Source organism: Strigops habroptila, chromosome 11, assembly GCF_004027225.2.
Source record: "Strigops habroptila isolate Jane chromosome 11, bStrHab1.2.pri, whole genome shotgun sequence".
Lineage (NCBI taxonomy): Eukaryota > Metazoa > Chordata > Aves > Psittaciformes > Psittacidae > Strigops > Strigops habroptila.
Genome location: NC_046360.1, coordinates 4,157,376 through 4,170,243, shown reverse-complemented (window position 1 = coordinate 4,170,243; position 12,868 = coordinate 4,157,376). Strand labels below are relative to the sequence as shown.

Sequence of the window (12,868 nt, the reverse complement as noted above, 5' to 3'; positions counted from 1 at the left end):
CAGCCAGTACTTGACTTGCTTCATAAACAAAGATAAACACAGCTTTAACTCAAGCCTCACACACATACATTATTAAAGTATCATTTTATTGTTAAAGCTTAAACTAACCTCACAGTCATGATTGCAGCAATCCTTCCCTCCCACATCCCTCCCCCTTCAGCTTTGCTTCTCACACAGAAAATCCCTGCAAGCAGGGCCCCACCAACACAGAGGAGCAGACAGGAGCACACAGCAGGTACCAACACCAATGCTGCCCAGGGTGACATCCAGCAGCAGCACCAGTAGCAGATAAGGCTGTCTGCATTTCCCAATAGCATGTACCTTTCACACCAAGCGAGATGCTGCACCAGAGGCCTCTGCATGAGGCACAAGCAGAGCATCCCACTCGCAGCCTGGACCACTTTGCCCACTACTAAGCTAGGGGATATGAGGGGTGCCCAGGCACCCTGCGGGCACCTTGCTCCCCTCTCTGGGGTAGGGACAAACGGCCCTGCCATAGGCCCGCAGTAAGACCACCCCAAGGCAGCAGAACCGCCCCCCAGGTCCCGGAGCCAGAGCAGGGCCCGAGCAGAGCCCGAGGGCCTCCCCGCCCGCCCAGCGCTCACCCAAGCGGAGCCCGCAGCTGCTGGCTACGGCGGCACGGAACCGGTCCATGTGGGTGTTGCGCTTCGTGTCAGGCTCCCACATCACTTGCGACTCCATGATCTCGGGCTCCCGAGACATGGCGGCGGCAGCAAAAAAGTACAGCAAACCCAACGAGCAGCCGTCCCCCCCGCCCAAGACCCCCGCCCGCCTCCCGCGGCGCCTCCGCCCCGACTACCCAGCCCCTCCCCCGGGCGGGCGCTTTAAGCGCGGCAACCCGTCTCATTGCACCTCACGCCGTAACCTTCCGCGGAGAGAAAAGAGTGCGGGGTGCTGTGCCCCGGTCCCGCCCGCTGAAGGGCGGCGAACACCGTGGGGCGCCGGGGAAGGGGTGGGAGCGCGGGATCCCCGCTCCGCCTGCCTCAGGAGCCGGAATGAAAGGGGGGGCGGCCGCGGCGAGGCCCCCTCAGGGCGCCGGGGTCTCTCCCTTCAGACGGCGGAGGCCACCGGGTCTCTCCCGCCGAGTGACCGCGTCCCGCCCCGGACCCCCGGCGTCCACCCTGACAGGAACCGTTTAACCGGGGTTAGGCGGCAGATCCCTCCCGTGCTGCCGCCGGTGCCAGCTCCCCCTGGGGCGCTGCGGGCAGCCCAGCCCCGCCGCTCTGGCCCCGCTATCTCTAAAGGTCACTGAGCGCGGTGTCCGCACCATGGAGGGAACATCGCTTCGTGCTTTCAACAACATCTCTGCGAAATCACCACCACTTCTTATTATTTCCCACAGAATTCCCCCCTGACAGTGCCTCTGACACAAAAAAGGCAAGAAACAGGTTCTCCATAGCCGGGCTATCCCCGTTACACCCCTTGCCTGCATGCCTCGCACCTCGCATTAAAATCGATTGCTTCTCATCTTTAAAAACGTGAGCTCTGGCTGTGATTGACAACCACCGTGTCACAACCACGACCCTGGCCAGCAATCGGTGGTGACAGAGCACGAAGCACGCTGTAACAGCATCCAGACCACAGTGTGTGCATGCCGCTTACGTAACTGTGACTGTCAAGGTCGTGATTTCCCTTCTACTTCATAGAAGCCTCAAAAAAAGACAAATTTGGTGGTAAATTGTACAGGCATAGAGTGTAAATATGAAAGTAAAACACGTGCAGTACATGGTAGTATAGTTGCTATATTTTGTTTATAGTTGCAATTTTGTTTAGATCTTTGCTGCTGAAGCACAACTACATCACATTTGGAGTCTGTAGCAACATGATTCGAACAATTTTTATTTGCCCCAAGATAGACCTTCCATAGAAGCATTAAAAAATAACTTCTCAGAGCCTGGAGGACATGGAGAGGCTGGAGGAGGAATCAGAACACCTTATCGGCTTTTACACTCCTCATTTGCCTTGGCAGCTGCGCTCAGAGAGGTCGGTGGAGGTGTGAAAGCATGGCACAGGCACCCTGCCAAAGCCCCACGGGCAGCACAGGACAGCAACAGTGCCGCAGCCCCAGGGGCTTTGCTGTTACAGCCGGACTTGGGAGTCACGGCCTGTGGTGGAGAGAAACGACCTACAAACTCCATCTCTGCACACCCACAGGAAAGGTAACTTCTGGTTTTTGCCCTTTGGGTTGTAAAGACATCTATTGCAATGACAGTATTAACCAATGCGGAGATACATACACTGGTTTGGCACACGGAGTATTGCTGCACAGCTGCCAGGGTTAGGTTTTACCAGGGTCAGGTGTTACGAGGGCATTGCCTCCTGCCCCACACCACGGCCCTCTGCTAGGGATGCGCAGGGCAGCCCTAGCCCCCCGCGTCTCTTCACAGCCGGTTGACGTGCAGCCTGTCCTGCTCGGGGGTGTCGAGGTCAGCTTTTGGTCAGGTTTTCTACAGGCTCGATGCGAGTACTGGAAGCAAACCTGTCATGTCCCATTTTCCCCTCACTTTCATTTCAAACGGCCCCTCCCTGAGGCCGCCCCCCTTCATCCGTGCCCCGAGGGAGCCACGGCCCCGCCGCTCCCCGCCCTCCCTCCGCTGAGGCGGCCGAGGCCGAGCGCCGCCACCGCCCCTCAGGCGCTGCGGACGGATCCCGCGCGGCGCACGGCGGCCGCGACGCCGGCGAGCCTGATTGGCTGCCGCGCGCCTGGCCTCACATCAGCCGAGTGCCCGCGCTCCTCGCCGCTGGGCCGAAGGCGAAAGCGCTGACACAGCCAAGAGCCAATTGGAGCAAAGGTTTTGCAAACTCACTTCTCTTCCGGCCAATGAGAGGCCGGATCACAAGGAGGTGTGCCCAATAGGAGGAGCGCTCTCATGCTGCTCGGCGGCCGGGGTGGGGTCTCTCCGTGATTCCCTCAGCGCTGAGGCGAGCCCGGCGTGCGGTCTGCGCGGTGCCGATATTGGCCGATTTAAGATATAAAAGCACCTCAAACAAGCACCTTTCCTTCTCCCAAAGCAACATGTGCATCTCAAAAGAAAACGTGCAACCAAATCACCTGAGAAGAGACCCAAAAACCCTCTCACCGAGCTGAAAAATGCATAGTTTAAAATGGACTGACCCACTTGTTCAAGGAGGAAGGGGTGCACTGGGAATTTAGCAATAAAACTTGCGCTCTTAGGAAAGCCTGGCAGAGCTTCTCATTTATTAAGAGTAGTTTTACTATTGCAGCCTTAATTAGAGTGGGTTATGCCTCCATGTTCCTTGCTCACATTCCAGTTTTGCCTTACCCAAGTCAGTTCTTCCTTCTTTCAAAAGTGACTGGAAAAATTGGAAGAAAAAATAATAAAGTTTAAACAAGCCTTTAATGAGAAAATGGGCATTAAGAGCACTGCATTGACTAGAAAAATAGTTTGGAGACTAGATTAGAATAGCTGGAGGAAAATAGCCTGAGTAACTGGAATTGACCATTTTGAAACCTTTTTAAGCCTTGCTTTATACCAACTAATAGTAATAATAGGTTGAAAATTAAATCATGTTTTCTGCTCTAGATTAGATTAGGGGCCCTTCAAAAGATGCTTCAGGACCGATTAACAGTAATAATGATGATGATGGCACTACCTCATCTGTGCAGTCAGTCTGTGAAATTAAAGCGAATGATGAAATGCATGGACCTGTGAGATAAGTTTCCTAATAATAACTCATGGCAATCTGTGCAGTATCCCAAGGCCTGACCATGATCCATTGATCACCTGGATTAGGAAATCTGATCTATATTCAGAGTGGCCACCAGCCTCTATGTTGTGTCAGGAGTGCAGGTAACCAGGATCAAAATGAAAAGCAGTTGCAGAAAGGGAAGAAAGAGAAGGAGAAGGAAAAGAAGCAGTGACACATTGCAAGAAAACCCTCACAGAGCTAGCAGCAAAAACTAGTTGGCAAATTGAGGCTGTGAGATGAAGTAAAGACAAAAATAAGGGTCAGCGAAGTTAAGGACTGGTCCACAGTAACACCAGTTGGATTTTTTTAAGGCTACACCATTTTTTCAGCATAGAAAATGATTTAAAATGAGAGAACCCTATGATCTGCTAAAACTTTGACATCTAGAAGACCTAAATTTATTCTAAATACTGTTCAGATTGTTGTTAAATGCCTATATCTGAGTAAGACACATTACACAGCTACTAGTGCAGACCAGAAAAGAGAGACATACACTCATACTTGTTCTGTAGAGTAAGACCCTCACCAGAGGATCTTTCTAGAAACCTCACAGTTGTCCTAATTAAAAAGTCCAGCGTGCTTGAGATCAATATTTCATGTCATGATGCAACGTATTCTTTGAGCAGATGCGATTTCATTTATTTAAACAAGAAGGGTGAAGTACTGTGTAATTTCATAAGAGCTGTGGATTTAGAGAGGTGAATGTACCTGAAATAGGCTCATTGAGACAGGTCAGGAAATCAGTTAAATACCAGGGAAGATTCCCAAATTATCTTGACATCATATGAAGGGCAACCCTGAGTGCAGGCTCCCAAAGGCAGCCATTGAAATAGGCCTCTGAGCCTCGGTAAAGAACAGATGGAAAGAAACAAGCAGCACTTTGCAGAAGTGATTTTGAGGGGATGCCATGACAGAAACTCATGTAGAGAAATAGCAATGTCCCCAAATTCGCAGAAGCAAGACCCATCAGACCAGAAACAAAGGGATCTAGAGATAGCCATGCAACTGGAAGCAAATTGAGGAGTTACAACTGGCACAGAAAACAACACGCAGTACAGTTAATTACATTACTGTTGTTGTTTTGTACCACAAGGTTCTTTACACTCAAGAAACGCCCCAGAAGAGGACACTTTGCTGTGCTCTGGCAGTCTAGGCAAAGCAGGACACCAAGGGCAGAACCTCATAAGAGCCTCAAAAATACCTGCCATCAGTTATCAGTCTGTCTTGGAAGAGTATGAGATAGACTTCAGAATATACACGGGTATTAACATGTCAGCAGTTTCAGGATCACCTTAAAAAAGCATGAAAGCACCATTTATAAATACATAAAGAATCTGTGTCCTACTGAAATCAGGTAGGACCCTAAGTACCTTCCTGGATCTGGGCCCAACCCTTTCGGAGCCCAATATAAATAATGCTGAAAGGTACTGGCCATTCTGCTAAATGTGAAAATAAGTGTTTTGGCCAGGCTAGAACTAGGAAAAAGGCCATAGAAAAGATGTCTGTATTCTAGATGTCTGCTCAACTGCTCAGCAACTGGGCTTACGAGGTTTAAAAGTCAAGCAGACAGGGTATAAAATCAGATAGAGATACTTAGAGTTATTCCAGTGTCTGGGAGAGCTACGAGCTGTGCCCCTGAACTTGGAAGGGGGTGAGTACAAGCAGAGATGTGCCAGATAGAGCAGAGATCCTGGATGGGGTGCAGATGTGATCATAGGCTGCCTGCACCCTCCTGAGCACAATGAGAAGCTCCGGGGAGGGCACTGGGATCCTCTGTGCCTTGAAGTTACTGTTGGGCAACTTAATAAACCCTTTCTGCCCCAGATGGGATCATCTGTCATTGCACAATCAGCACCACAAACCTGTGGATCTGTTTTTATATTGCTGCCTTTGTATTCCTGTCTTGTCTATCTCAGGCTCCTGTCAAGGAATGATGAATCAAACGTGCTCTGAAGGCAGCAAAGTGCTTTTCTATCTCCTGGGGATTCTTACCTCACTCTACTAACATCCTGGTTGGGTTTCACTACCCAGAAGGAGCTGATAACATTTCGTTTATTCTTCCCAACCTGTCTTTTATTAGCCTGGTCAGGAAAAATCAACACAAAACCTGTCAGAAGAGGGAGTTGCACCATTGCGCGTGCTGAATTTCGGCTTATACATCTGAGTCAGAGCTTCTCAAGGGTGAAGGACATGAGAGTCCTTCAGAATCCCTCAACTGGCAGTTGATAAGATAGATGTCGTTTTATGAGATTAGACTTCTACATTCCCTTTGTTGTTTGGGGGTTGCACCTGGGAGTCTCCTCAGGAGACCCACACAGGAAAGGCTGTACTCTGTACAGACTGTGATGAGTCTTAGAGCACAAATAGATAGATGAATCATTTAAAAGCTCCACAGGAGATGATCTGGGGGCCAAGATTGTGAGTTGGCGATGTGGTCCAGCTGCATCCTGGGCTGTGTTAGTAAGAGCTCAGCCAGCACGTCGAGGGATGTGATCCTTCCCCTCGGTCTGGCCCTTCCAAGACCCAGCTGGAGCAGCAGGACCAAGTGTGGGCTCCACGCTGTGAGGTGGATGTTGATGCAGTGCCAGGAGCTGGAGCACAGGGTGCCTGAGAGTGCTCGGAAAGGGGAAAAGCAAGACTTTATCCCAGTCTGCACCTATCTGAGCAGAGGATATGGGGGGAAACAGAACCAGAACCTTCCAGAAGGTACACGCTGGCAGCAGGAGAGCCAACAGCCCTAAGCTGAGGCATGGGAAATGCTGGTTACATAGTAGGGAAAGAAAATTTTGACCAGGTGGATTATTAAGTACAAAAATTAGCCTGAGACAGGCTAAATGCTGCACCAGGTCAAGCACTAGCAGAGATTAACTACTGCAACTGGTTTTAGACTGGCACAAGCTCACCCCCAGTGCAAGCTGCTCTGAGGCTGGACACAGCCATAGACTTGATCAGACCGGTTTTTCCCGGGGGGGGATGGATGCCCACGAAGACCTTCGACTGTCCCGTTTCAACCGAAATCACGCTGTGATTTTAACAACTCCATCGCTTTAAGAGGAGGGGGCCGCGGGCAGGGGGCGGTGCACTCGCGGAGTTTGCGGCGCGGCCTCTAGGCGGCGCTACCATCGCGGCGCTGCCGGGCGCAGGGCGCAGCGCGGGCGGCCATGGCGGCGGGGCGGCTGCCGGCGCTGCTGCTGCTCCTCGCCCTGCTGCTGGGCGGCACGGTGGGACCCGGCGCTTGGGCAGCGCGGAGCCGCGGCGCCGAGAAGCAAAACAGCTTCCGCCGCGCCGCCAGCGGCCTCTATCAGGGCGTCAGCGGCCTCTTCGGCGAGGACAACGTGCGGGCCCTGCAGAAGGTGAGGCGCCGGCCCGCTTCCTCCCCATAAACCTTTCGCTTCCTTTCCCTTCGCGCCCTCTCCCCACGCCGCTGCTGCCCGGGCTGTGCAAGCGGTTCTGTGAGGCAGAGCCCCGCCGTTGGCCGGTGGTCGGCGTGGACCGGCCTCGTCCTCTGTGCGAGCCCGGGCTGAGGCGGCCCAACGGCTGGAGCGAAGAAAAACGGGAGGCGAGGCTTGATGCGGAGAAAACTGCAAGAAATATTTATATAATAAACCTCTAAATAAAGGCTATTTTAGGTGGGGGAGGCGGCCAGGGCAGACCACTGTCGGTGAGGGGCCCTGCAACTGAAATATGGTGTGTCTGCACCAGCAGAGCATCCTGTGCTTGTAGGGCTACAGAGGAACTTGCAGGGAATCAGGCATGCGGGCAGACAGACTTCTGCCTTCCTCTGGTCCTGCTTGCAGCCAGGAGGAAGAAGTAATAAATACTGTTAAATTGACCTGTAAATGCACTTGAGATATTTGGGTGAGGCACCCGGGACATTTCTCAGTTGCTTGATAGTTCTCTGGTTTGCTTTGCCAATGTCTGTTGCTAGTAATAGTGTTTTCTTTAAACTTCAGAACAGTGGTAAAGCTAATAAAGTGCATTTTTAAATCCTGTTATTATATACATTTACACGGCAAAATACCCAGAATAAGGACAATTGTAATAAGTAAATTTATGATTTGCAAAGTTAAAAGCATTCTTTTTCCTTGAGGGCTTCAGAATACCCTGCAATTCTTGTCTAGTGAATTATAATTCTCATAGCTAGTGAGTCTCAAAGTGGAAGCGTGTTTCAGGAACTGAGGATTTTTATTTTTTTAATTTTCGATTTTATTTCTCAGTTTTTCTCAAGGCTGACAGAGAGGTTTGTCAATGGGGTGGATGTATTAATGGACACATTCTGGAGGATATGGACTGATTTGTTAGATGTTCTTGGAATTGATGGTAAGTGTGATGCCTCTTAACTCTTGAACTGTATCAGTCTGTACCAGTGTTGACAAGCACAAGCCATGTGGGAAAATAATTACATTTTATCATGCTGGATTAAGCATCCATCAGTGGTATCTATCTGCTTCACTTGGCTTTGATTTTGCCATTAATACCTTCAAACAAGAGGACTAAAACCAGCCATTCCTTTTCTGTACATGTCTCTAAAGGGCATTACAAGTCATGGGTGGTTTCTTTGTGTCATCACTACATAGATGCATGCAGCCAAGAACACTGCAGGGAAATAAAGGAGGACTAGAAGAAGGAAAAGTGCAATTGAGAGCCTTAGAACATAACTTTCGCAAAGAGGATCTTTACCCTCAGTATGAGCTTTGACCTTAGGCCCTGCAATAGCTTGTCTTTAAAGAACCTTTACTTTAAAGGAATTAATTCAGTTGTATCGTTGGAGCTGAGCCAGGGATTTGAAGAAGGTCCCTCCAGAAAAGGATGAATTAGCTTTACCCCTTCCTTTAGAGAGGTCAGAGCTGTGACCCCACTGCATGACCCTTGGACACTGTGTTGCGTTTTTACCATTACCATTTGGCATGTTCTCGTTAATACTCTGGGACTTTTCCTTTGTTTTTCAGCCTCCAACCTGACTCATTATTTCAGCCCAGCAGCAATTGCCAACAGCCCAACCCGTGCTCTTCTACTGATTGGTGCCATTTTACTCGCCTATTGGTTTTTATCTCTCTTCCTTGGATTCTTCTTCTATCTCCTGCACATGCTGTTTGGTCGTTTCTTCTGGATTGCGAGGGTTGCCCTTTTCACTCTCTCGTGCGTGTACATCCTCCAGAAGTATGAAGGTGACCCGGAACACGCTGTCCTGCCTCTCTGCTTTGTTGTAGCAGTCTACTTCATGACGGGGCCAGTTGGATTTTACTGGAGAAGAAACAGCAACAGCAGCCTGGAGGAGAAGATGGACCACCTCGATAGTCAGATCAGACTTCTGAACATTCGTCTTTCTCGGCTGATTGAGAACCTGGACAGAGGCAGTAACCAATGAACCAGCCCCTATAGACCACTGTACACCAGCTCTAGAAAATTCCTAAGCACTGTCTCATTTGAAGTTACAAAGCAACAAAACATCACATGGTAAAAAGTGTGCAAAAGTTATAACTTTTCATCATGTGTGAGACTAATTTATCTAGATTATACACTCAGCCATTATACTTGTAGGAAAAAAAAACAAACGTTTAAGAACTTCAGCTGTATATTCAGAGAGTTTTATCCAGTACTCGAATTTTCTCAGTAGATAAACGCTTACTTTTACAAGCACTTAAAAACATCTTTTGTAAAGTTTTTATAAAAGCAAATTGAATAGTCTTTCAAATCTTGAAATTGAGCTAAAACATATGCAAATTTGACACTTTAAAAGTTAAAAAGAACAAAAAAAAAAAATAAACTACCAAACACTTCCATTGAGAAGTAACTGCTGTGGGTCCACATTTCTTTTTCTTCCAAAGTTGTGAATGTTTTTGTTTTATCGTTGGCTTATTTCATTGCCTTCAAGTTGCCTTTCATAGAGTATCAGATGAGGAATTTTCTGGTATCCAGGCCAAAAAATTCACACCGTGGCTTTTAATAGGAAGTGGGGAATAAGGGAGAAGGAAGATTTCATAGATTTGAAGCTCTTTAATGCCAGTCCCACAGGAGGAATTGAGGAGCGCACGTGTGGCATTATTTCATTGCATTTCATCTCGGAGAATTTAAATTTGGTGTCTGAAAGGAAAGCTCTTGACACAAAGGGAAGAGATGTAGCGTGGCAAATTGTAATTCATCCTTGATATTCACAGCGAAGCATTTTTCCAAGCATAGAGTAAACCATGATTTTTAGTTTCAGGACCCACGTACTTTCTCAAAAAAGGCAGCAGTTAAACCACTTGCAAATGTATTGTTGCTTAAAGCTTTCTCAGGACCAATAAGCGGCAATAAATTATCTTCAGGAAGATCTGGATTTTTTTCTAAAATCGTAATAGTTTTATAGGAGCTTTTTGCTTGAAGTCTTGTGTCCTCACTCTTCTGGGGAAAGCGAGTCACCTTATGAGAAGGGTGTATTAAACGGTTGTGTTTCAAAGGGGTGCAGGAGCTTTGAAGCAGTTTTACTTGAAGGATTCTATGTGTTTGTAACCTTAGGGTTAGGTGGCTTGGCAGGCTGCTACTGCCTGCGTAAGGTTTGCTGAAATGCATTGAAACAAAGGAAACCTCAGGGAAGAGAGGCCGGGACGTGGTGTAATGTGTGTGGCATCTGAGGGTCTAGATGAGGGGAGGGAGGGATAGCAGCTAAACCATGGTGATGAGCACAGTATCAATATCATGGGGGGTAAAACGGACCATAGGTGAAGAACTATGTATTCCGTAACGTCTAAATGACCAAGTAAAGGAAAAAAACGCAACAAAAACTGGCCTGTGGTAGGGCCTGGCTGACAAGCAAGGGGAGCAAATACCAGGAGGTGCTGCTTCGCCCGTGAGTGCCGGCTCCAGCTCGGCCCTTGGGCTTCAGCTTCTTGCTTCGCTGGGTAGAGCTTTTGTTGGATGTGACGCTTCACTGAATGTAGCTGTGGGGGGAGTTTATTTTTCTCTTTCTGCTGAAGTTTAATGCTGTTAAAATGTGTTCCTCGCCTAATCTCATTTGGGCTGTGTGTGACATTTATGTGAGGGATTATTTTAAAATCCATGTTAATGGCCTTTACTCCAAACTGTGATCACTTCAGTTCAACACGGTTGAAGTTCATATGCAGTCGGCGCTGTTGTAATCCATTTTAATTTTTTATTTCCTCTATAAATCCCCCCTGCGCCCCATTTTTTTTCAAGCCATGCACATTTAGAGCTGCAAAGTGACTGCTTTTCATAATGTAGAACCTTTCTGTGAACAGATAAGTACTGCGGCCACAACCAGTCCGCTTGGCAAAGCTGAAAATGGCAATTACAGTATAATCCTTTTTATAGCTCATTTTCCATAGTATTACACAGTCTTCCCTGTAAGCTCGCTTTTCCCTGCTCTGTGCATGGGGAACTGGGCTGAAACACCAACCCGGAAGTTCGGAATCCACTGGCAAAGCTTTGTCAGGTCTTTAGGTGTTCTGAGGCCTGAGGACCAAAGCTCATTCACGTGAGCGGCTCCACCGACTTCCTCAGGACTCTGAGCATGAGTCAGTTTGGTGTAGATTGTATTTTACATAATCTATATTTAATGTTGAAGTTCCAAATACTGACTTGTTTCTATATTAAGAGTTGTCTATGATAAAGATTTCTTTTAAAATACTGTATAGAAGTTAATTTGGGTTATAGTTTCTCCCTGTCTCGCTCTAATCACTTACCTTAGTTTCGTAAAACCAGCCCTCCTATATTAATACTCTTCATTTTGATCACCCTGCTGCTTGAATAAAAAGGTATTTTTATATTTACTTGCATCCCATGTATAGCAAAATGTTATGTGAAAAGCAGAATATGTAAAATTGGGTGTTTTTAATCAGTATTTTTCCCAGCACTCAGTTTTCCTGTAGTCAAATTCAGAAGTAATGATTTTTTTTGTTAAAGCACAATCTAATCTTCAATATATGTACTTTAAAAAAAGCTCTGTATTTTTAAACATGCACTGTAGTGAAAGCGCTTTCGGGACATGAATGTGGCATTGTATTTAATCTCTTTCAACTTTTGTAAATACCTTTTACAAGTGTTTTCCATCCCAAGCCATCTAGTTTATCCACTGAGGTTCTGCTCTGGTTTGTAGAGCTTGGCCTGGTGACAGGGGGTTGCCAGTGACACAGGATGTGCCTGGTCACCCATGGGTAAACAGAGATGCAGAATTGGACCAAGCCACCAGAGTCAGTTGCAGAAATGGGGATAAACCCCCTGATTTTGCAACTCCAGGCCTTTGCCTTGTGCACCGGGCAGCATAACCTGACGCAGGCAGCAGCATCGCTGTGCTCCCTGGTGCGGGCAATGGTGGGGAGGCTCAGGTGGCCACGGGGAGCACCCTGTCTGGCCTCGGGGCCCAGGGCAGCTCTGCCAAAACGGTTCCCATTTACTGACCTATCTGCAGTGTCTGCTTGAACGAACATCCCTGGGGGACCTGTTTGCGATGGGCTCCAGGCTGTCCGGTATCAGACATTCCGGTAGGGTCTTCCATGTGTTAAACAGTGTACTTAAAGACCTAATATTTGAAACTGCTGTAATATTTTCAACACATTCATTTTCACCAGAATTAATGCCCGTCGCAGTTTCTTTGGAAGTACGCACCTCGCCTCGCGATAGCTGATGTGCCGTGTGCAGAATGTAACGCTTCTCAAAGTGGTTTTGGGTGTCAGAGTGCAATGTGTAAACCTGGTGTAACTCAGTGCTGTACTTTAGTAGCGTGTCCTGCAAATTGTGATTTGCTTTTTAAGACTTGTTGCATCGTTAGTGTGGAAAATAGACCAGTATCAATCCTAGCTCTTCGATGGTGTAGAAGTTTCTTCAGTGTGATTTGCCTCACGTACTGATCTGTATTTGGCAGCTAATGATGTAAATGACCGTTAAGTTCTCTTTGTCTGGGTTGGAAAATAAAAGATTTTATTGTATCCGCATGTATTTTAACCTTTTGGATAACTCAATCGAACTGTGATGACAGCACATGGAAAAACTGACCTTTTCCTTTCCCTCACAAGTGGTATTTGCTGTGGTCGCACTCACACTGATGTTTGTGATTCCATGAACCGTTTTGTACATGGGATTTCAAGATGATCGTGTTTGAGTTTGTACGATTGTGGTACAAATTAATTTGGTCTGAAGA

At 47.7% G+C, this 12,868-nt stretch overlaps 2 protein-coding genes across 2 annotated transcripts in view; one reads left to right on the top strand and one right to left on the bottom strand.

The window, feature by feature from the left end:
* AACS (acetoacetyl-CoA synthetase) overlaps positions 1-887 on the bottom strand; it is a 41,082-nt gene extending 40,195 nt beyond the window's left edge. Inside the window, exon 1 of the mRNA XM_030501075.1 lies at positions 606-887. Within this exon, the coding sequence (XP_030356935.1) occupies positions 606-723 (118 nt within the window). The 5' untranslated portion in view covers positions 724-887. The remainder of the gene's footprint in view (positions 1-605) is intronic.
* Positions 888-6,811: 5,924 nt separating this feature from the next.
* On the top strand, positions 6,812-12,662 carry BRI3BP (BRI3 binding protein). Its single transcript, XM_030501074.1, has 3 exons — positions 6,812-7,085; positions 7,950-8,052; positions 8,682-12,662. The coding sequence occupies exons 1-3, from the start codon at positions 6,894-6,896 to the stop codon at positions 9,098-9,100; spliced, it is 714 nt and encodes a 237-aa protein (XP_030356934.1). The 5' UTR covers positions 6,812-6,893; the 3' UTR covers positions 9,101-12,662.
* Positions 12,663-12,868: the final 206 nt, after the last annotated feature.

Excerpts from the sequence above, each read along its gene's own strand:
- BRI3BP (XM_030501074.1), top strand. The coding sequence starts at position 6,894 with ATGGCGGCGGGGCGGCTGCCGGCGCTGCTGCTGCTCCTCGCCCTGCTG. Across the intron at positions 7,086-7,949 it reads ACGTGCGGGCCCTGCAGAAG|TTTTTCTCAAGGCTGACAGA; the intron begins GTGAGGCGCCGG and ends TTTATTTCTCAG. Across the intron at positions 8,053-8,681 it reads AGATGTTCTTGGAATTGATG|CCTCCAACCTGACTCATTAT; the intron begins GTAAGTGTGATG and ends TTTGTTTTTCAG.